General features: G+C 36.8%; 1 protein-coding gene across 1 annotated transcript in view; it reads left to right on the plus strand.

Moving 5' to 3' along the window:
• The window catches only part of gabbr2 (gamma-aminobutyric acid (GABA) B receptor, 2), a 341,200-nt gene that overhangs the window by 244,328 nt on the left and 71,124 nt on the right, over positions 1 to 25,748 (plus strand). The window contains exons 11-13 of the mRNA XM_088601719.1: positions 969 to 1,101; positions 2,859 to 2,966; positions 17,818 to 17,940. Coding sequence (XP_088457845.1) covers positions 969 to 1,101; positions 2,859 to 2,966; positions 17,818 to 17,940 — 364 coding nt within the window. The remainder of the gene's footprint in view (positions 1 to 968; positions 1,102 to 2,858; positions 2,967 to 17,817; positions 17,941 to 25,748) is intronic.

Here is a 25,748-nt window from a genome sequence, read left to right on the forward strand (position 1 = left end):
AAAGTCACCACTTGTCTGCTACAGACTTCTGTTTCATTTCAATTCTGTTTTCCAGCTCTACCATTCTTGACATAATAAACGAGTCCTTAAGCACTGGAGTGAACTCCCTTTAAAATCACTTCAATTGTGCTTTCACCTAAACAAGCAAAGACAACATAAGTGATTTCCACCCTATATCAAACTTGCCTTTTTTGAGAAAAGTTTAGGAAGTGCTGTTGCAATAAAATTGAACAATCGCCTCACCTCTAGAACCAGTTTTACATGTTTTCCCCTAAAGGAAAATTCATAAGAAATATCTTTAAAGCTGTCCTTGAGTTGGGCTTTTTTTTGCACAATAAAATCATATCTAGCATGAACTGTCTGTTAGGCACCCTCAAGGGAAAGACCACAGAAACAGTGATTTGAGATGGGTGGAAAACATACTTGTTTAACTGTGATGTAGGTCTTCCCTTTACTCAATCGAGTGTCAAACCTTCTTCGGCATTGTCTTGTTAAAGGAATTCCACTTGGAATTTCTTCCCCTTGGGAAGCCCTGTCTCACTCCAAAGAAGCTAAAGCATGAATGATGAGAAATTCTCTTGATGAGAAAATGCCTCAAACTATCCCTGTAATAGCAATCTACACAGGATGTACTGTACTGTACTGTAGCTGCAGCTGATGGAGAAACGCCTTTGAGAGCTATGAAAGCTTCGAAAGTCTAATGACTCTCCCCTCCTTGCAGGGTGAAGGTTGCTCTCATCTTGGAAGACCCCTCATTTCAGAGCCACTGGATGAAATATTGAAGTTATTAGGTGGCCTTGTTCTTTGATCAAGCTATTTAGAGAATCCCGCCTGACTTGTATAAATGGGTCAGGCTGGCTTCTCATTCATTAATTATACTGAAAATGCATCTCATTACATCCACAGGAATATCAGATCAATTTGGTTCCAGTAAATTCCCCATATGCCATATGCTTCTGTCTCCACAGGCTAATAAAGATGTCCAGTCCATACATGAACAACCTGATTATCCTTGGAGGGATGCTGTCTTATGCCTCTATATTTCTCTTTGGTCTTGATGGGTCCTTTGTCTCTGACAAAGTATTTGAAACCTTGTGCACAGTAAGTGTCCACTACAGTAAACATAAAATGGCCTTTCTTTGCATGTCTTTGGGAGGTGGGTGGGAATCAGAGTACCTGTGATACCACGGGAACACAGAAAGAACATATACTGTAGTATAAATTAGGTGAAAAAAGACTGCAAACACTGCACATAAAAGTTACAACTTTTTACTTTGTTTTTTTCTCAAATACATTTTTCTTTAAAAACCACATGAATCTACAGTATGTAGACAAAGAAGGTACACTATTTGTGGTACAGAGAAAAAGAATGACTAAATAGCGATAGCCTAATTTACTGTATCTGTTCCCATGCTGTGCAAGTTACCAGGGAAAATCAATCAACAAAGACTACAGGTCCTGAAGCCATGATCACAAATCCCTACAAATATTGATATAAAATAGCCAACATTTTGAAGTTCTGCATTGACTCTTACACATGTTCTGTATTAGATTCCTGTGAGCACATGTAAGGCAGTTAATATTTACTTTTTAATATTTTTAGAGGGCTGCAGTCCTTAAAGTTTCATCACTAACTTATAATGGCCAATTAGTAAAGACCAGGAAACAGAGCAATATAGACAAATGCAGTGATCAATTAATCCAAATAGTCATTAAGAGTCTAGGAAAAAAGGAAAACCAGAAGACTCAGCTGCCTCCAGGAACAGGAATTAATTTCAGTGTCTTCATGTATTCTGATGTGAAAAGCTCTGTATTTCAAACATACTAGAAATGTATTTTTCAGTGTTTCATAAGTTTCCAGTTATGGCAATTCTAAAGTTGCATTTTTCCAGCCTTCTCTTTTTGTTTTTCCTTACAGAAGGGCAATTTTGCTGATTTCTTTCAACAGGATTTGCATTCTTATCATTAACCTTACAACCAAACAAAACACAGTTTCACGTTATTGAGGTCAATATTAAAGGTTTTGTAGATGTTTGGAGGAAGATGTACGTGCTCTCTAAACACATAAAATTGTATTGTAAATGCAAACTGAATGCAGGCTATTAGCAACAGTTGTTTATTAAGCTATTTGTGCACAGTTGTTAGAAGGTTGACACCACTATTATTTTCTCTATTCACTGTTAAAAATGAACTGGGGCTTCTCTTGAGCTCTATATCCCTATGTCTTACAGAGTGTATTTAAGGATTCTGGCTGACCTTTCTATCATAACACTTTTACTTTGGATTATATTGGGCAACAGAAGTGTTTAGCAAGTACATTTTTTCATCACTATTTTATGTCATGAAAAATGAGGACAGGGCCTCACCACACATTTTATTCATTGCACATATTAGAGATATAAACTGTATGATGGGGACATGCTCTATTTGTTTAAATAGGTAGCATGTGTTATACTGTACTGTACATGTGATACAAGAGACTATTTCATTCTGCCAGAGTGTTATATACTATACAGTATTCAGCCCATTTTACAGACTTGTCTATATTCAGTTCTTCAAAAACTACAAATGTAAAATTATAGTGCATTTAAATACATCTTGATAAACCTTCCCTTTTTCCTTTTACTGTACTTGTGACACTATTTTATTTGTGTCCTGCTTTTCAAATTGTCATGTCTAGGTATTGTAATTAAAGTATGTGAATATGGGGGGAAAAAATGAATAACATTTTGTTTTTGGAATAAGAAAACAGGGCATGAAGTGAATCTCACTGGATTTGGTCTTTCCTGAGAAGAATAAAGCCTCATTAGAGCATTGAATTTCAGTGTGAATGTAGTGATGAATCCTTCCTCATGCAGGTCAGGACATGGATTCTTACAGTGGGATATACAACAGCATTTGGAGCTATGTTTGCAAAAACTTGGAGAGTCCATGCTATTTTTAAGAATGTGAAGATGAAGAAAAAGGTAAGAAAGGCACTTATGACTTCCTTACAAGAACATTATGGTGATTATATTTGGTCTTTGGAATGAATAAATGAATTAGTGGTTTCTTGAATGCTGTTAAAATTGATTTAAAATAGTAAAATAAGGGTATTGACACAAACAATTACCACAAGACGGGTAAATTGTCTCTGCAGTAAAGTCCCTGTGAGAGAATAATGGGAAACATCGATGGTGAAAACAAAATTTTAGTGTTCACTACTGTAACTTTCAAGGGTGTTCTCCTGAGGTCACTATATAATCAAAGAATACAGGTTTGCTTTTCTCTTCCTTTTAAAGATTTCTGCACCGCTACCCTAAAACAAAAAATTGGCTTACCTAAGGATCAGAAAAAAAAGTTGTAAACTGTTTAAGAGAACCTTTGTACTCTGCTTTATAGCAATTCCCACCAAATTTCAGTGCTCCCAAACTAATTTTGCTGGTTTACATTGTTTAATGAATTGGGGGCAGAAGACTTGTCACCATAAAATCCCATTTTGTATGTATAAAAATGGGCTGAGTGCCCTTTCAGAAAATTGGTTTGCATAAACCCCATCAATAACCCTACTTAGGAATTATTAGACATTATCATACATCCAATACAGCTGCCAAAATGTATTTCAGTGGAACTTCCCTGATTGCTTTTGAAAGATGTGTGATGTATATCAGTCTTTAGTGTGTACTGTAGCTGCATTCTTTGTAAAAAACAGACTTCTTCCAAACACGCATACAATATGAAATAGATAACGCCCTTTCGTTAAGTTAAAGGCAATTTGATTAATGATTCAATTAAATTTTAATCTTTTGCTTCGGTCATGTAAAATACATGAATGCACATCAATTTAATTCATTCAAGCTTAATAGCATATTTCACTTTCCTGTCATGTTCCGAATGTCAAGTGAATCCTTTGACATTTAGTTAACATATTGATGTAGAAAGTTACTTTGGCTAACACTTTAATAGAATATTAAGTGTTAATATATTTATAAAATTATTATAGTAATCTTTATCACACTATTAAGAACACCTATATCAAAGTGTGCCCATGGTAATTTGTTTGCATTTTTTAATCTTAATACTATGTTAAATCATTAATTTGTTAAGATAAGGATAAACCTATTACATAAAAGCAGGATCACTGTTCAACCTTTACATTTGTATTTAGATGTATTATAAACACAAAATGCCCTCAAATTCTCTTTTTGAGTTCATGTGATTGAGCTACCTGTATGAGCAGTAGTGAAGTGTCAGTTTATGAGAAAATGGAGAAGGACACATTGTAGAATAATTCTACCAAGGGCTGTCGTAGAGGGACTTCATAAAGAGAGAAGGGGGGGATTTCCGCTAAGATGAGAAGATTCTGAACTGAAGGTGTATACCTTAACTGGGAAAGGCAGAGTTACTCTCCCAAATTCATACCATCGTTCCTATGTAATACGATATTTAAAACAACTGTCCATCTAACTTATTTTGACAGACCTAGGGGTTGTGGTGCAGTAACAAATGATATATAATAGGCCTGTCACAGATAAACACATGTTAATACATGTTTCTTTTCTTCTTTGTGCAAAAATGGTGCTTGAATTTATAGTACAGGAAAAATGAAAAGCCAAATAGAAACCTTACTCTTCTTTGATCTCCTACCTAAACTTCTTCACTGCCATCTCTATACTCACCAGGCTGCTAAGCTGCTTATCAGCTTCCCAAATAGTCTCTTTCCAAGACTCTACTCTAAAACATTTTATCAAAATGGAAACCCACACTCACTCAGACACTCTTCAGAAAATTTACAGTATATGTCCATTGAGCCATTTGTCAGCTGATCTCTTAGTTCTGACAACCAATGTCACGCAGTGCAATAGAGAACAAACTGGAAGCCTGTGCTTCCTAGTTTTTAATCATCACCAGAAAAATTGCCTTCTTCCAACTGGTCAGGTGACAGAGGCCAGCAGAACATTCTCCCACATCTTTCAGGGGAATGTAGTAGAGACAAGCTAGATCAAGTAGGTAGCTGTATTAATGTACATAGGCTGCAAAGTAAAGGTTTATTCCATGCTGAAAAGAAGAAAATAAACACAGCGTTTCAGCTGGAGTCTTCTTCGGGTGTGGTCTTCAAAGGAAGGGGTAGAGTCAGGGGAAATCACACACAAAGAAGACTCCACAGCCGAAACATTGTGTTTCTTTTCTTCTCTTTTCAACATGGTAGAGACAAGCTGCCGTTTTGTCTAAACCTGCCATCCAGACAATTGTATTGAGGTCAGCAAGCCAGTATTTTGGGGACAATGCAGTATAAAGATGGAAAGGAACAAGTAAAGGTTTCTTGATCAATCAATTTGTTGATTAGTCATTGCAGGAGCTACTACTACTGTGGCCACCTCTACAGTGGTGTTTAAATGTTTTACTTGTTTAAAATTATCAGCACATTGTAATCCAAAGCTTTTTTTAAAATAAAATATGGTACATATATTATTTTAGTAGTATACGTACTTTAATGCAAAAGTAATTTCTAAGCTTTGAGGTTTTTATTTCATTTATTGAGAGTAGCATTTTTCAATTCATCACAACCTTCTTTGCTTCCATTCAGAAATTGGCTCTGTGGTAAAGTCTTATTATTTCAGTGATTGTGTGAAAAAATGCTGGACCTTAATCTATTTACTCCTTAAGCATTTTTTGTTTTATTTTTAGAATTTAAAGCTCTAATAGTGTGTGGGTTACCACATGCAATGGGAGGTGTAATACAGTATCTAAGATGCTGCGAATTTATAATATAGTAGCTGGGTCAGAGCTATTTTTGCTGGCTTCTAGTACTGGCCCAGACAAAATGCTTTAGGGAATAACATGTCATTGCTTCTGCCTGCAAACTGAGCCTTTGTTTTGAAGCTCTTGGAAATAAAAATGGAAAATGAGAAAAAGATTCCTTTGTTAGAATCCTCCAAGTGGATTATATAATGACTAAAAGGCTAGATTGATTTTGAGGCTGAGTATTGGTAACATATACCATATAAGGACAGGATGTGGAAGATGTCCTTGTAATTCAAAGAGGTGGGAGGCAGAGCATAACTTTTGCAGTTTTATATCTCTCTGAGCTGCTATTACTCATCACTGAAAATGAGGTTGTTTCACTTGTCACCATGAAACAAATATTTTTGAAAACCCCACCATCTCTTATAAGCTTTAAAATACCATGCTTGACAGCCTGTTGGAGTATTTGATTAGTAATAAAACAAAATGAACGACGTGACTGTTCCTTTGAATATCTAAATCAGAGGTCTTAATTGCTTTGGCACTCCTTCAAAGAGAATTAAGGTCATTAACCTCAATGCTATGGTCACAGCACTAAGAAATGGAATTTTGCCACCCCCAAACGAATCTATATAAACTGCTATATCTCTCCAAACACTTTCATTTGGTTTATTTTTTATTTAAGTCAAATTCTTTTGCATAGATGTACTGTAGCTGTTTCCCAGAGTTAAACATTGTCATGGTAGACTAGTGACATTGTGTTTATTGTCAGTTGTAAGACCTTAAAGGGCACATTAGGAGCTAATAGAGGCTAGAGATTAGATTATGTACCCATAACATGTTTCATTTGATGATATTTATATTCAAGACAAGAATACATGCCTTTGAAACATACTTACTGTGAGTTCTTGACAAATGTGTGTCTGTAGCTATTTGTTGCAAAGGGTAGGACCCCATTATAACATTATTTCATTCTGAAATATAACATTATACCATTATGATATGGATATTAATGTATTTTGTTCACCTTCATTGAATTTAATTAAGAAAGCCACTAAATGTCACTGACTTTGATACATAAACACCATGTACACCATTCTGAACTGTATGACAACAGCCATTTTATGTTCAATTTTTTTGCTTAGATTCTATACACAACAGTAAATGATGTAAAGATTCTCATTCCTGGGGAGGTTCTAAAAATAAAAAACCTTTTTTTTTTAGATTAATGAATCAAATCCCAACAGAAACAAAATCATTTTCCCCTCTCTCATTATCCCCTGAGTCTACCCCTTCCTCTGCAGACCACATGATAATCAGACCCACATAAATCTTTCATTTATTCTCATCGCAGTTTCCCTCCAGATCTCCAAAGTGGCATTGCTAGCCTCATTTATTCTGGCGGTAAAAAAGTTTTCGGATCGCCATATCCTTGAAATACTGTATAACAAAAGTTGAAGGCTACAGTATGTGCAGGGAGCCAGTGCTGTGTCATCAGTACCTTTGCCGCAGTTAAGCCAGCGAGCCACACTATTCATTGCCATTTCATGCAGTATGAATATCAGGCTCCAATGACAATTGACCTCTGTGCATTCCCAAAACATATGCATAAAAATTCCAGCTGGGTTGAGAGTGCAAATTTTGAATAGAGGGTTGGGGCAATTTTCACACTATTAACTCTTACAAGGTATCCAGTAGGTTCTGTTGCATAAATTAATTAGTTGAAGGTTACTATTTGTGGGAGCATTAAACAATCTAAAAACACATTCCAAAAAATTAGCTATTATTCTAAATGTAATTATGTTTCTCAAAGTCTTAGGAGTTTTGGTAGTTTATATAAAAATTTAAGTAGGTGTAAATATATAGTTCAGACAAATTGGGGAAAAAAACTCTCAGAAAAGCAGAAATCTTTAATGTATATCTCTTTTAAGAATATTTACACTTTTGCTAGACCATTAACTCCGAATATAGGGATGGCTACCAGACTGTAGAGTACAATTATGCTAGATAAATGTTGGTACCATTAAATCTAATACTGTATCTCATGTATTTTTCTATTGCACTACAAATAGTAATTGTGTTTGCGATGTTAGGGCCATGATGACGTATGGTCAGCACACTCTGATGAATCATAATAGAAAGCCTACTAGTCCATCTTAATAATAGGGACTGCCAGTTCCCCAGTCCAATTTTGAACAGTGTTCTGTACTGAGTTAGATCTGAATTTGCTTGCCATTCCATTTCAGGATTCAATTTTAGCCCAATAACCAACTGGGAAGGTGAGTGAAATCATGTCAATAATAGAATTAAAGGGAAACTGCAATCTCAATTATTCAGACCAGTTATAAATCTTGGTCACTAAAGAAATTCATTGACGGTATGGAAAAAAAATTACAAATTTTGAATTAAGCATAAAATCGTGTACTTTGTGAAAGTACTGTAAGCCACCATGTTGTCGCAAACTAGCATTCCAGTTCCCATGAGTTGCAACGAGATGCAGCCCTTCCTGCTCACTAGTTTCCGTAATGACTAATGTAATGTGATGTACTAGTGAATAAATACAGGTTGTGCAGCAAACATTTCACTGCAGAAGTGTTCCAGTTTTTCATGTGAGAATTTATTTAAATTATTGATTGAAATATCCATCCATCTATTTTCTAACAGAGCTGCAGGAGGTCCGGGGCCTCTCCTGGCAAGCACTGGGCACAAAGCAGGATACTGTACACCCTAGATGGGACATCAGTCCATCCCAGGACATACAAACAGACTCAGACACTGCACATACAGTAGTTTACAAATGTGTATGTACAATTTTGTAGTTTTACCATATCGGACACCATAGGCAAGGCCCTAATACTTCTGCAAGGAAATGTATATGTCTGTCTTTTTCATCCTTGCATTTAAAAGAAAATGGAATGCTGAAAACCATAACCAGACAGATGAAAAATGGCATATCTAAATTCCTTTGATAGAAATCCTTCTGTCAGCCAGCATGTATTTATTACTACAGTGCCAGCTTCTGATGTTACAGGCTCACACTGTAGTTCTGTACAGCACTGGTGCAATTTCCATTTTTATGTAGGGCTTTATTTTTATGTTTAGAGTTAGAAAACAGAACATTATTATATTATTCTTTTTATATCGGAGCTGCAAGGTCAGATCTGTCTTATATTATTAGTACATAATTATTATTTTTTAAATATCTTCAAAAAAGAACAATGTGCAATGAATTTCACAGTCAGAAAAACAAGGAAGTGTATCGGTTCATTATTAATGATCTACATCCAGTACACCCCCACTTTAAAGCATCAATATCCTCCAGAAATCGGTGATCAATCCAGAACGTTGTTGAGACAGCTTTCATTCACTGTTTTTTTTTAAATAAAGTGGTAATTCTAAGTAAACTGCTAAATATTACTGGAAGGGTTGATCTGTACAGAATTGCAGCCTTAATAAATGGGTAGTTTTACCATAGTTCTATGTCTACAAAAGCATGCATTGTGCCTGTGATGTGGTGACTACTGTTTGATATGCAAGTTTTAAAACAACCCAGCATTGTTTGCCTTCTCTTTTTAGAATTGGGTTAAGCGAATGTGGAGACAGGAAAAGGAAAAATCATTTAACAAGGAATCATCTTCTTTGTAAAAACTGTATTGCTGCTTTTCACTCCTTCAAAAGTACATCTCAGAGCAAGAGCAAGCAGAGGGCTTGTCAGTCACAAACCCTCAGTGTCTTCAGTGTGCAGCACTACTGTCTTTGTCAGATTTACTCAAGTGTTTTGTGGTTTCTTGGCTAAGCTAAACATAAACTGCAGTAAGTATGTTGGCACACAGTGCCAAGTGCTGCGCATCAACAGGAAAAGCAAAAATAGTTTTAAAAAAGAGATTGTCGCTTTTGATAGTTCAGTTTTCTCCACTGAATTTAGCACATTTAGCATAAACGAACATGCTTTTTTGCTTTTGTATTAGTGAAATCCTTAAAATGGTGCATCAGCTCTTATTGCTAGTATTAGGCTATTTGCTTGTATAAAAGGAGAAGCAATAGCCCAGGCAAAGAATAGACAGCCAAGAAATAAAGGTGCTTTATGGTTATTACATTGGCAGTTCTCCACTACCCAAAAGCAGAATGCAATGCAGGTAGTTCTTGATTTACATGGCAGACTCGATCTTGAAAAATGGTGCTTGAATCAAAGGCATCTACATTAAAACTTATTTCCTATAAGAGTGCATGTGAATAGAAGGAGATGCTTTCTTAGTCCACTCCTAACTAGAGGCTTTAAGTCAGTGATTAATCCACAGATTGATTCATGTACTGTACATTGGTTATTTAGTTGTACTAAATTTTAAGTAAATGTTTGTTAGTGTTTATTACTTCCACGTAAAACGTGAAGAGAAGACTGTTGTTAATGGTGGGTTGTAAACAGTGTGGAAAATATCTGAGCCATGTGCCCATAAACACACTACCCAGCCAATTTCGGTCTTTTTGCCCACAATGAGCCTTTAAATTCCTTTGATTCTAAATACTCATTCTTTATTAAGGTTTTTGACTAACTTTTAACAGTAGACTGATTTATTTCATCTTTATTGTCTAGTGAACATGAAAGTTGGCAATGCTGTTTATCACTGTTTTTTCAAAAACAATAATTTAAAAAATATTTGTTTTTGGCTCTTAAAACTGCTTCAGGTGTCACCTGTAGCTTACTTTGTTTTACGTTTTTTGTATTATTTTAGATTTTCGATTTTATCAAATATATAATATAGGTATAGAATAAGACAGACACTTTTTCTGATTTATTTAGCAAGTATAAGATTAGGGGAGGTGAACAGTGGCTGGAAGTACACTGGGACCAAGATCTCCCAGACATCTGTGCTTTTGATCTCCCTCTCCTTGCCTACTTCTTCCCAGAAATAAAAAGAAGGTGAAAGAACGGATTTTTTCTGAATCAGCAAAAATGTATCTCTAATCAGGACTTGGTTTTCCAAGAGTAGTTCTGTAACAAGCACTTCATCAGGGAGACTTAAGGACATAAGGCACACTATGCTTAGGTCGGAAAACTAGATCATTTTCTCCCTCTCACTCCGTCTCGACGAGAACCTAACTGAGCTACTCTGAGCTCTTCACTCACAGTAACTCAGAGACCTGAACATCAAGTTCACCGTCCCCCGTGACACTACACAACTTCTGGTCCTCTGTTTCTCACTCCTTGGTCCTTTCCATGACCTCCTCCTAGGTCAAGCTCGAAATCCTACTAAACAATGTTGAGTCCTTTGCTTGCGGTGTGCTTGCCTTTTGGCCCTCTTACTAATCCCTTTCAAGAAGTAGCAGTGGAAGTGGAAGTTCCTTGATTGGGCGAGAAGCACTCTACTATTTTGTACTGCTATTGACACTTAACACATATCCTGTATTTTGCCAGGCTCTGTCTCACACTACTCACACCTCTCCACTGCCACTGGCGCCTCAGCTTTCAGGCACCCCAGGCTGCGTCTCCTAGCAGCTGCCAGCACACCCCCCTCATGCTCTGTCTTTACACATGCATCAGTGGTGATCCTCACTATTCTGCTATGCCTGCATGCCTACTTCACACTAACAACTCAAGAGAAGTAACACCCTCTTAACACCCTGCATAGGGTGGTGCTACACCCCTTACAATCTTAACCAGAGGCCTTTGCTAAGCACAGAGGCCAGTGGGGACCCAGATTTACTTTTGCCCTGCATGTGCCAGGTCAACTGCTCACAAACACTAACATACTACTCAGTAGACACACTCTTATTTCCTCTCTCTCTGGAATCTGGATCAGACTGACAGCCTGTCTCTCTCTTTGATTCCAGGGGAGTAAACGCAGTCTGTACATGGAACGTTGGCCCCAGCTGTAGCTCATTGAATTGCATACTTCCTACAACTATGGTTAGTTAGTGGTCAGTGAGAAATATACACTTCTCAAGCTCCACCCTTCAGCAGTCCAGCCTTGGACAACATTACACTTACTACACCTAAGACAGTCTTCTCCAATAAGCATATTTTAATGCCACACACAGCTGTAACTCATCCAATCACTAAGTCCCTACAGTTGTGATCTCTTAGACATATACACTTTTTGAGGAGAAACTCTGTGCCTCAGCATTCCTGCCTCTGGAAATGTTACCTACTGTAGCTGGGAAACCTCTCTCAGGTAAAAATATTACTCTGCAGGAGAAGTGAACACATTTCATATGTATTGCTTTCTGTACATTTCAGTCAAGACATTACTTTTTTTTTCTTCTTTGACATTAGATTTGATTTCTGATACACGTGTTTATATTTTAGCTTGTAATGTGCACAGGATAAATCATTCTACCATCTAGATTTCTTAAAAAGGGAACAAAAAGTTGTTACTGTGATGCAGGAATATCACATATTCATATTTTATGTGCAGTACCTCATACCTCTGCCTCATCTGCTATCTATGTTTAAGATTGTGATGCACTATCAGTGTATAACATGAATTAATTTAATACTGGCCATTACCACATTTTGTAATCAAAAGGCAAGCACTCTTCTGATTGTGCAATTTTTCCAAGTTTCTGCATACTTACAATAGGTACTGAGATTTACTGTTCTTCACAACCTTGATAAACAACTAAATAGGTAAAAGCTGACCTGAAAAAATGTGAATTTAATCCTGGCATTCACTTTAGTCTGATCCCTCGGTTCTGACTACAAGATTTAATTTATAGTGTTGTTCTTATTCAGCATCGAAAACTGTGTTATTTCTTCCACAACTATGCTATTAATTGTGACTTAGTATTTGGTGGAAATACTTTCAAAATCCAGGGAAATATAGCATTCCTAGTCACCTGTTTTACATCAACTCCTTGAAGGTACTTTCCCTTTCGTTGCTTCATTGTAGAGTTATAAAGGGATTCACATTCAGATGAATATTTTTATATTCATTTTTATATATTTTTTGCTCATTCCAGTATTTGAATTCTCACAAGCTACGTAACTCTTATTTCTTCAGGAGCAATACAAAGTGATTGCCTGTCCCTGGCTTAATGCAAATCTGTATACCTGTCTCTAATTTAGAGTGGGACTACAAAGAAATTGACTGACTACAAACTAAAAATTAACAATATTTAGATTAATATATGTCTAGCTTCTTTAGACAATATCATATAAAGCCACATCCTAATCCTTTGTGTATACAGTATTTTGTTCAGAAGGCACTGTAGGAAAACAAGCTTTAGGAGTGTCCAGAAGTGATTAAAACAAGTTTTGTCCTCTTTATCTGCTATTGTAAAAGGATATTACTTGTTCTCAGTTAGTACATGTGCCACATGTTAAATGTCTTTATCTCTCAGATATATACAGTATTTATTATAGACATATTGCACTGCTTTCCATTGCACATTATAAATCTTACATTTTTCAGGAAATTCTTTTATTGTTCAATGTTATGTACTGTAGTATAGTGCAAAGAAATATTTATGGACCCCCTGTATAAATGAGATATAGAAATGTTTGACCCATGATGCCTTTTTAATTGAAACCATTCTTTTTCTTAAATAGCAATAAGGATTTATATTTAACATTTTTTCTGAGATGCAATGGTGTACAAAGTGCAAAACAATGAAATACTTTATGTCTAAATCAGTATTTTTGCACCTTGTATACCATTGCACAAAGTTTAATTCAATTTTTTTTACTGTCAGTTATTGTAACTGTCTACAAATTGAAAAATATTCAAGATAATGGTGACTCTATCCAGGGTCTGTCATCCTGCCAAGATTTCTCCAAAAGCACCCTGGAAAATCATCCATGAAGTCACAAAGAATCTCAGAGTAACATTTATGGCTCTGCAAGCCTCTCTCTCTGTGCAGCTAATGTCAGTGTTCATGCCACAGCCACCAGGAAGAGCCAGGAAGAAAACATTGCTCCCTGAAAAATATCATTACCACCTGTCTGAAATTCAACAATGAGCACCTGAACCATTCACAAGACTACTAGAAGAAAATTCTCTGGACAGATAAGTTAAAATTTGAACTACCTGTATATGGATGCGATGAGAGTTTTTTTGTAGTGCAAAAACTAAACACAGGGCAGCACTGTGCAGCACATTGGTGCCTCAAGACTCTGGAGCCCTGTATTCGATTCCTGGGATGTTATCTGTGTGGCATTGGTAGAGTCTGCTAGTGTTCCCAAAAGTGAGTCTATCCTGGCAAGCAAGGGTGAAAGTCAGGATACACCCTAGACAGGATACCAGTCTTTCACAGGGCACACACAGACACAGGCAGACACGCACACACTCACACCAGGGCACATTTTCCCAGAAGCCAATTAACTCACCAGCATGTCTTTCGACTGTGGGGGAAACCACAGCAAGTAGAAAATTTCCACATCAAAATCCAATTGTGCATGCGTTTTACATGCTGAAGAAATAAATGTCAAAATACCCCAAGAGTAGGCAAAAGCTCAGAGTGCCCACAGCAAAGGCTTGGCAAAGTATCTCAAATGATTATATAAAGAATGTGGTGAACTTAATGGGTCATTGACTTCATGATATTGTGCCTTAAAGGGATGTGCTTTCATAATTTGAAATGTAATTAATATGAATATGTCTCAATACTTAAGAAATCAGAGGATGTGTGGTTTTGTTATAATATGATCAAATGCATGTATGTACCCAAAAATCAAATGTTTATTACTGTATGTTGTATATACTTTAAAGCAAGGACTCATGAGTTCTGTTTGTGTTTATTTGTTAAAGAGTTTTGACTTCCTCTAAAATCTTCAGCATCCCTGACTTTACAATTCAAATACTGGAGCAGTGATTCAGGCATGTTATGTCTCCAATGAAACGTTTAATTTATTTTCAAAGGGAGCCCTTGATTAGGTTCAACAATCTCTTGTTTTGCTTGGATGCACACAGCAACAATAGGTCTGTGCTTTTCATGAATATAATGCAAAGCACTGTAGCCCTATCAGCCCACACTTCCCACTAGAAATTTCAAACAGTACACTAACAGTTTTGTTTAACTGTGTTGTACCTCCAGGCTGATCTGCCCTAAAACCATGTCTAGAGTGAATGGCCAAGGGAGTTTCTGTATGTATTTGTAATGGCTTAGCTGACTGCCCCGTCTTCCGGCTGGAGTTAGCATTAAAATCTTTCCGAGCAAATCTTTCCCATGAAAATACAGGCCTTTATTTGAAAGCAATTTTAGATTATTTTTTTTTTAAAAAAAGGTTATGCAATATATTTAAAGGCATGCATTGGTTTTAAACACATGCCCTTACTATGATTCAGCTATGGTGGTGTGAAATAAAAGGAACACAAGACTCTGGTTTAATGGTACCGTATACCATTAAACAAATATTTTAAAAATCTGAAAAGGTGAACAAAATACAGATAAAAGAATTATATATTGTTAGCGTAAACTGTTACATACTGTACTTTCTCATAATGAAAACATTACAAATTTAATATCAGGTGAGACCTCACAGAGCATTGGCATATGGGTATATTAACCTGATCAGCCTCACGATACTCTGCTGTGGTTCCTCCTCTTATGCAGCCATAGCCAATTGGTGAAGGTTGGCCAGTTCTGGTTGTCTCCTACTGATGGGATTGGTCATTGTCCCAGAGATGTTCAGTTGGACTCCGGTCAAGAGTAAAAGCTGGTCCTAGCAGGACATTGACGTATCTACAGTAGCTTGACGTTACACTATTGAGGGAATTAACTAAAAGTGTTTTACTACAGTATAAGTTCGTATTATATCTTGTCAGCTATATATCATTTTAGTTATATTTTTCTAAAGCCGTCTCAGGATATCTGGTCTCAAAGATTTCATAGCCACCTGATATCTTTATGCTCAGTTGACATAGTTTGGAAATGACCAAATGACCTCTCTGGGAACAAAGGGTCAATTCAGCAGAAGGGGCTGATGGTCACACAAGCAGGCAATAAAGGATATATATGTAATGGTCAGCTTTTTAGAATTACCATTTATAGCCACTAGGCAAGCAGAGAGTCATGTGAGAAGTGTATCTTGTATTGTTTGTTCCACTATATAAAGAAGCAGTATAAAGGTTGGTTTTTAAGTCTTGTTCCACAAGCAAGACTTCCATATGTATATGAAATAAAAACGACTTTCAACACACAAACACTCGGCTGATGCCGTTTTGTTCTGGCACAATACTATAATCTTATCACTATGCGGCCTTGCATTATTCTAGTGGAAATCAACACTTTTTGACTAGCTTGTGGGAAAGGAAAAATATTTGGCTTACAGACTTCTTCTATACGTTACTGAGAGTTTGGTGACACTTCACCAAAAATGTTTTTGTGTTAAAGGAAATTCCTTTCCACATCATATTTCCATTGTCCCTCTGGTTGTCATAAACTATGCAGCATTTGGCATCACAACTTTGCATTGCATTCCATCAGTCAAGAGCAAAATATTTTCTTGCTGAATAAAACACACCGCCTGTCTTTTTGCTGCCAACTCAGATATATTTTGCTTATAGATTCTATTCTACGTTTTAGGAGATGGCAATTTGTGCTTCTCAGCTGTCAGCATGTTACCCCTGAACTGCCTTCCATCATGCATACTATTTTCATTCTGAAGGGAAACTCTAGTCATTCAATGATGCACTGGTTATGTCTTTCTGGAATTTCTTCTGCTTTGGAATCTGCAGTGTAGAACAATTGCACAGGTCCATCAAATAGATGCAATGACTCTAGGCCCATTCAGTAATTCTTTGACTTCTAGGATGCATCCAGGCTCTCACAGAGCCAGTTTCCTGCATTCTCTGCACTAGAATCATGCCAAACACGACCAGGCAATCATAACTACTCAAACAGGGCATGCTCTAATCAGTTTTTGTTAATTAAACTCTGTAGTCAACTCTTTTATCATTTCGACTCGAATGACTTGTGCTCACTATTTTGCTAACAAGCCCAATACTCTTCAAACAATCAAAAAATCTCCTCACTATTTACAATGCAAATATCATTATGCATGTGCTCGATGAGCTATTGATGCCAAGCCAAGCCTTTTGCATTTTCATTGTGCATCAGTATAAAAAATAAGTGAGGTTCCATAAACTACTTATGTTTTAAATATTGTAACTCTTAAATAAGTAGATATTTTCACTCGGCTAAGTTATTCACTTCATCTTGTCTTTCACATCTACAGTAACTAAAGAACCTTTCAGAAAATGACTCTTTGAAAATATATACTGGAAGTGGGGATTTGCTATATTCAGAGGTGCAAAAAACACCTTATATTAAAATACACTATGGTTTTTCACTCAAGTGCCCTTTCAGTGTTAGGATGTTATTGCAAAACAGCTTAAATGTGGCAAACAAAGCACATCTACTATATTTAAATCAGGGAACATAACCATAATTTGCCATGATAGTCCAGAATCTCCTGTGGCATAGCAATCATAATTGAGAAAGCTACAAGCTTCCCTCCAAATCTTTTATTTTTGTCACAAAATATTTTGAGTGTGTTGTATCAACCCGTGTGGGCTAAAAGATAGATATAAAAATGTGTTTGGTTTTAAAATTCATCATGCTTGAAAATGTTTTAACTTTTTCTATCAATCTCGTTCAAATTAAAAAGATAAATGTTTATTAATACATTTTGATCACTATTTACACTGCAGATATGAGCTGATGTACCAATATATGCACAAATATTTTTCCCAAGCCTATGGTGACACTTCATTATGAGTCGACTATTATGGTGTGAAAATGATAAAATTGACCTCTCTTGCCTCTTACCCTAAACTTCTTTAGGTACATTACATCAAACCTGGCTTCGTCTGGCCTAAACCTTTCATCACAGCATCTCCTAAACCACCAAACCCTCTTCTTTTTTGCACTGTTTTGTACATGATGTAAATGAATAAATTATATACCCGATTTTCAAAAGTATGGCGTGTTTTGACCTTTCCTTTGGTTTTCCATTCCAGTCAAATGCTGTAAAAAGATCAATGTACTTGTCTTTCATCAAAGGAAGTCCTGAATGCAAAAAATGGCTTTGTCGAAAATCAGAAGCACTGGCTACTGTTGCCTCTTCATTGCCTCTCTTCTGTTTTGTTTTTACAGATTATTAAAGACCAGAAGCTGCTGATAATAGTCGGTGGGATGCTGCTAATTGATCTCTGCATCTTAATTTGCTGGCAGATAGTGGATCCCCTAAAAAGGACTGTGGAAGAGTACAACTTGGAGGTATGTACTGTAGATGGCCCAGATCTAATGAGTTTGGGCCATTCTGAACCGATATCAAGCTTGGTGGGACATTGTGTGTGTAAAGAACACAGAACATGGAAAATATTCATGGTTTTGGATTGAAATGCTTTCTGTATTTTTTGTTATTCTATACATAAGTAGTCTGGAGAATTAGAGTGGTTTTGATTGGGGTTTTTGGTTACCTTAACAAGGGGAAATTGTGGATTATATTTGCTGATCAGTTACTGTCTCCTTAAAAACAAACATACAACATATACAGTTTGCATATATGTACATAAATCATACTTCTACACTGCCCAGTTTTACAGCCAAGCTGTAAAGCTTAATACCGCTGACTACACTGTCATAAAGTGCTGGTTCACAGATTGGCCAGGGTGGATGCATTGCCACAGATGGTAGACAATACTACCAGAAGAGCCCATACTCTGGATGCAATCATAATAACTATGCCCTTTCTCCACTGGATATAAGCTTGAACATTGCAGACAATCAAACTTGAAAAAAAAAACGTCTCCAGTTTACCCCCAACCATTTGTTTTCAGCTACAAAAGCTGATTCCAGCTGAGCAGTTAGCCTTGAAAGTGAATTTTTTGTCCAAAGTAGTACACTGTTGAAGTGTCTGTAATTATTACATGGGATGTTGCACAGTCAATAAAATGTATTGATTACAGAAGAAATCTCAAGAGAACTTCAGTGCGATACATCTCCTCACTAGACGCAATAATATTCAGTTGCACAGATGAAGGCATTAATAAGAAGCAGAAGTTCTTCACTAAAATACTTGTTGTTCTTAGATGTCAATAACAACAGACATATTGTTATGTTTTATGTAATTCAATTGTTTACTTTACCTCAGAGTGCTCCATTTTGACATTTAATGAACTGCTGAATACTGTTGATAGGGCAACTCGCAGAAACTGTTAATTTTGTGCATATTTGTCCTTTTTGGAAACGAAGAAAAAAATTCAGACTGCAGGAATGTATTCAGGGATGAATGGCAACAAGCAGGTTTTAGTATTCATTGCACACAGCAATGATGTACAGTACAGAAGGTCTTCCCTCTTCACCTTAATCATTCATTTAGAACTCCTGTTCACCAGCTTCCTAAATCATACATTTTCTGTTCAAGGTCCTTTGAGGTAAACAGTTTAAAGCTGCTTTCTATCTTAATTTTGTCTGCTATTATTCTCTTAGGTTAGAGAGTAAAAGTTATGCCATGTGCTGCCTCAGCTCAGTCGATGTGAATCATAGTCTGATTAAAACAGACCTGTGCAGCTTTCACTTTGTTCTCTTTATCACATGCTGCACTTGAGCAGGCACTGGGCATCTTGGTGAAAAAATCTATTTTACCAATGGTGCACTTTTGTGCCATAAATGTCATATTGTGTCATATTCATGAAGTGTATTTAAAGCCAAGAACAGAAGGCACTTCTTACTCCAGTGTGTTGTGGGAGTATGGAAAAAGATGAAACCCCTTTCTTCTTTCAAGAAAAAGCTGAATGAGATCCTTCTATCGATAAATCCTATTAAATAGGCTAAATGGCAGAATGGCTTCCTTTCATAAGAGAACAACCTTTCCTTGTTATTTTCTTGTTATTCTACACTTGGTCAGTGGTACCAAAGGCTGATGGGTGTGATGCAAAGGAGACAACATTGACTTCGTTGTTGGCATCTAAAACAATTTAAGGGATGTTGTGAGTTTAATGTGAATGACACATTACACAGCATTTATTTATCTTTTTCATCATGAAGTTTTCTTCTAGTATGTGGGAGGGAAGCAGGAAATTAACACCCCCCCCAACCACACACACACACACACACACACACACACACACACACACACACACACACACACACACACACACACACACACACACACACACACACATCAACACCATCCCACTGCCAAGCATCCGCTAGCCAGGAGGTGGATGTTGGCAAGTAGTTCTGGAAGGAAACATTTGGCTGCTCAGATCCTCTCCTTCCCAGCAAGGGGTCCCTGTCAAATCAATCCAGTGACACAGTAGTACTGGAATAGCTGAGAAAGGCAATATTAATTATAAAAAACTGGCAAAGCCTATAGTTTATTTAAATGTTCTTCTAACACAAAAGAATAATGATAGAAGTAAGATCTATTATAGTAGTAAGAAATATTGTAGCACATGGATATACATTGAGCATCTGGTCTTTTGCTATATAGAATGACTACATACTGTATATTAATATTGTGCGTGGAGTGTTACTTGAAAGGTTCATCCAGTACATTCTCTTTTATCCATTGTGCAATAGTCATCCATGGTACTGCTGTGTCAACTAGTGAAGCTAAACACGTGTCTGAGAGCAAGGACATTCTAAAATTGTACGCAATGTTTTTTCAGACAAATTCAGGCCAGCAACTTATCCTAATTTTCTAAATAGAAACTGAATTATTTCAGGGATCGTGTTTTATGAGAATAATGCATACTTATTGACTAGCAGTAAATTTTATAATGAAATTGCATAGCATTCAGTGACAGTTTTAAAGATCACACAAGAAAACACAAAGACATTACAAAATGAGTGACAACAGTATATTTTAAAACGTATTTTAAAGATACTGTAATAAATACATTTATTTATTTATTTGTTTAATGAATAAATAAAGTTATTGCAAATTAACTGCATTATTGTACTTGCCATCCTTCCATTGACCATTGACAATTTTTGTTTTTGGTTGTAGGTTAAATGTCCAATCATTTTTAATTCCTGCATTATTAATTGTTCTACTGTTCCATTCATGTTCTTATAAATTGTAAAGAAAGGCTTTATTTTAAACGTAGCTAATGTGTGCAAGAAATTTTTTTTTTACCAATGTTAGTCCAGTCCATAGCCTTTTCTGAGTATTCATATATCGTACTATGTACTGTATTTTGAGAATCTTATTCCTAATATAGTTCAGGTGGTTAGCTGCGTCAGCATGCGTAGGCTGCAAAAGGAACAAGAAATAGGTTTATTCCATGCTGAAAAGAGAAGAAAGAAAAAACGTTTAGACTGTGGAGCCTTATTCGGGTATCAAGGTATCAAGTTTGACTCCACGACTGAAGCATTGTGCTTTCTTTCTTCTCTTTTCAGCATGGAATAAACCTATTACTTGCGTCTTAATACTAATGTTTGACATTGACTTGATTGATCTTTGTTTTCTCGATCTGCAAGGAACAAAAAAAAAAGAATAAACAGCCAATTTCAGTACCATACACTTCACAGTATAAAGGAAAATAACTACATTGTTTCCATTAAACTATGTTTTGTTTTGTTTTGTTTTTTGTTCCATTTTCATGATGGGACAGTAAAAACTGTCAAAAATTAGAATATTTAAACTTTTAAATGTGCTCGTAATATTAAAAACTACTGCAGCATCTCTTTAGATGGCAAACACTCCCCTCTCTCATTCTGGCTGACACTTTGCTTTTGGGTTGGAACATATGTTAACAAGTCCTGCCACTGATGTTTATAGATCTTTTCAGCTCACAAGTATTCAACAAGCAAGGACCAGAGAGGTATGGGAATTAATCAGCTGTGACAAATAGTCACACAACTAACAACCTGCATGCAAAACAAATGCTCCACATTTAGTGACTGTAAGTGCTGTTTTGTTCCCATGCAAATCTTTATATATTCATCCTTTGTGAATATATACATTTAGATATTAAATAATAGAATATTGAGAATAGAATTTCTGAAGTCTGATACACATTTGGTATCATATGTATTTGTGGTAGGGTTTTTTGTGGAGTTTGGACATCTGCAAAATCTACAAAGAAGATACAGTATATGAAATGAAATTGCATAGAGTATTCAACCCTATGAATACTGTAACTGCTAGGTAGGAGTGCCTTTAATGGTGATTACCACTGTCCATATTTTTGGATAGGTCTCTACCTGTCAAGAAGCGTTCTTTCAGGACTCTGTGTAGACAACACAATCCGGGAAGGAGTGAGGAAAACACGGGGAAAAAAGCATGCAAAGGGGCTAGAAGGAAAACAGGGGGCGTGTTCATGGTGCGCTGGTGTTCGGGGGAGGTGTGGCCGAGGCAAACAGTCCAAGGCAGTCCGAGGCAAATCCATGGGTATAGCAGAAGTCCAAAACCGGGTAATCCATCCTGACAGACAGAGTTAAAAGCCGGAGCGGGATCCAGCAGAGGGACGGGGGAATAAAAGTTCACACTTTCACACAGAGATTATTACTATACACTTATTTTAGTGACCTTTCACATACAGTATTCTTTTACATCTGAACTGATTTAGCTTTGCCATAACAAAGGGGATAAGTACTTACTGCATGTAATCAAGAATCTTTTGTCGTTTACAAAAATATTTAATAATTCATTTGTACCTTTATTACTTTAGATTAAACTCTGTAGATACAGAATATCCTCCTATTTGAAAATGTCATGAATGCAACCGCAAAATGTGGAACATTTGCAGGGGGAATGAACACTTTTGCAAAGCACTGTAACATTTTCTCAAATTGAAAACGCTCTACATCAGCACATATGAAATTCGCCGTGTATGAAATTCAATGTGCTTGAAGTCATGGAAGATATTGCTTGTAAAAGAGTACTTTGAGTTCTTAATAATGCATATTTTTCTTTCTGCAGATAAAACGGTTGTCATTGTATTCAAACAGACTTTTCTCATCAGTTTCAGGCAAAGCTGATTATACTGTATATTTTGAATTAACAGAAACATTATTTATATTAAAATATTTCCAACTCAACACATTAAATACTGGCACACATTAAATGGTGGTACTGTATGTGCTTTATTTCCTTGATATACACATTCAGCACTGACCAGTTCAGAAACAGTGTTGTTCATTGTTGAAAATACTATATTTGAATATCCACTTCAAGGCCAATATATGTTGTTTGTATGCTTTTCATATTTTGGAACTTTTTTTATTTATTTGTTGAATTTGCTACTTTAGGGAAACAGGATGCCTTTATTTTACTACTTTTGATTGGATCAAAAAGAACCCAATACCAAAAGACAGCTGTCCTTCGCAAGCAGAACGGTTGTCTCTTTAAGTGACACTGTAATTCCAGACTTAACATGAAAGGCTTTCCATGTGGACTTATTATTCCACAATTTATGTAATGATTTTAGATTTGCAGATAGAATAAATATCAGAGGAAGTGCTGAGCAGCCACCGGCATTAGCACAATACAAATTGTTTCATTTCCTATTTTTTACAGTAATAAAATGATATCCGCTAGTTGGAACTGTAGTGTTGTGAGCACTTTCTATCACATTAAGCCTTCAGCCTTCATTTCTGTCTCGTTTATGAGGGGAACTGGAAGCTAACACAAATCTGACTTTCATTAAAGAATGGCAAATGGCGTCTCCCCCCAAAGACACATGTTTTTAAGGAAACACGCAGCGCAAATAAAAGTCCACATTATTACATAGGGATTCCCTCTGTGTCTCCAGAGCTACAGCATAGGACTGGCAGAAGTCTCTTTTGGGCAACCAGACGCGCATTGGTTGCTATGACCACAGGAGAAGCACAAATCCACGTACAACAGCGCACTGCATGTGTCTCCCTGTGGGAATAGCATGCAGCCTGACAAGGCAGATGGAATCTGAATGAGAGTCACACTTGTGCCTGCCCCTCTGGGACAGAAGGAAAAGTTTTAGTTATGTAGTTAAGTACAGTATATACTGTACAGTACAGTGTGAAATTTCTACACATTGCTATACGCCACAGTATTCTAGAACTCCATTTGTCAATATCATACCATTTATACTAAATCTAGGCCATCAACATTAATAATTTGTATTCTGCTTTTAAAATGCCACTTTCTATTTAGAGAGTTTCTTAATAAACTTAGATGCGCAGTTTAAACTTTACAACACTGAATCTGAAAAAAATCATATAAGTGCAAAACTAGGGCCCAGGACACTCCAGCACATTGCATTAGATTGCTTTGGTTTGCTTCACCTGGAATCATTTTTTTGTATAATTGGTTTCTGTGAGCCCCAATACACTGGAGTGTTGCCTCACTGTGCGCCTAGGAGTGGTGCAGATTTCTTGGAAAGGCTTTTGAAGCACTGGTTGACTGACACCTGACCTCAATGTGATGTCTACTGTCAGATTTCCTCTCACCAATCTCAGCTGTTTTATTAAATACTTTTCTTCATTAGCCACTAACTCCTTATTTCAAAGACATGATACTCTCCTTGGTCTTGTCCTTAGGCGTCCATATTGAATCACTATATTCTCTTTCATTTCTGACATGAGCTACTGTACCTCACAATCACAGGCCCCCTAGAAGGAGAAAATGGGACTACAGCTTGGGCTCCTGTGATTAGATAGATAGATACTGATCCCGTGAGGGAAATTGCATTGCAACAGCAGCTTAACACAGACAACACAGCCACAGTGTAACGAATGATACAATAATAATAATAGTACAATACATACAATACAATCAGTACAGTGAGGGGTGCGCTAAAAGAGTTACTCACAGTCCAGGACACACAAAGAACAAACTAGAACAGAACAGTACGCAGAAAAATTGTAGCACACATATGAATATAAATATAGATGTAAATATAGATATATATAAATATAAATGTAGTGCACGGGTCCCTGGCATATATTGCACAAAAACAGTTGTAAACGGGAAAAGAAAAAGAACAGATGTAGCAGTTTACTGTTCAGTCCAGAAACAGGTCACTGTCAATGTTGCCTCTGCCCAGACGCAAGGTGGATGCGTTGTACAGTCTTATGGCAGAAGGCAAGAATGACCACCTTATCATATGGGATGGAACCCTAGACAGTAAGAAATAAGTTCCAATAATTGTTTCTGCTTATGTTTAATTATTATTCCTGCTGGCGTTCTGTTCTAACTGTTGTATACAAAGCTGTTTAGCCTCTTTTTAGAAGTGTGTCTCTTTGAATCTCTTTGGGTTTTGGGGGAGTGTGAAGGTACCAGGGCCCTGGTGAGAGCTCCCAGCACTGGAGGACAAACGTTCTTTGTGAAAGCAATAATATCAGTTTAGCAGCATAGGTAGAGTTTCAAAGGGGAAGGGAAAATTGTCCTCCTGAACAGACCGGAAGTACAGGTTTCAACCCCAACCAGCAGTGTGGAAACTCCATTTTAGGAGGATGACACTCATCCTCAAAGTAGACAGCATCCGTCTAACAGCAGGAGGAAAGAGATGACATGGACCAATAGCCAAAATTAGGACCCTATGTTCAGATCAAGCCTCCAGGTTCCCCTTCTAAAGCCAGGGCAGGTTGCCAGTACTGATGGTAATGTACATCAGTTACCATAGCGAGGCCAGAGCCCATAAAGAATGTTTCCTCTCTAGAAGTAGAGGGTAGGCTGTGCATAATAGGAGCCAACATCAGGTCTTCATGCAGTCCTCCAGCTCCTTCCACAAGACCAGCAGCTATGGAGAAACAGATTGGGGTGTTTTGCAGCAGGGCTTGTGCGGGGGAACAGGGACAGTTCAGAAAACTCTGCCAGAGATGCAGCCAAGGTGCTTCATTAAGAGTGAGGATGAACTCTTCTCTCCTTGTCCTTCTGAACCCATGTAAGCACTAAATGCCACTGTGAAAATAAAAAAAGAAAAAAGAATAAAAGTCCTTTATCTTCTATTTCTGTTGATATCATATTTTCTGGCTTTTACTGTATGTAACATACTGTACTCCTAAAGGTACAGTAGTTCGCAGTCTTCTTAAGATTAAGACAGGAAGACATGTACTGGTGAACCAAGTCCAGGCAGAGCTTTATCTTTCGG

The sequence above is a fragment of the Lepisosteus platostomus genome, chromosome 12 (genome assembly GCF_059453375.1).
Source record: "Lepisosteus platostomus isolate fLepPlt1 chromosome 12, fLepPlt1.hap1, whole genome shotgun sequence".
Lineage (NCBI taxonomy): Eukaryota > Metazoa > Chordata > Actinopteri > Semionotiformes > Lepisosteidae > Lepisosteus > Lepisosteus platostomus.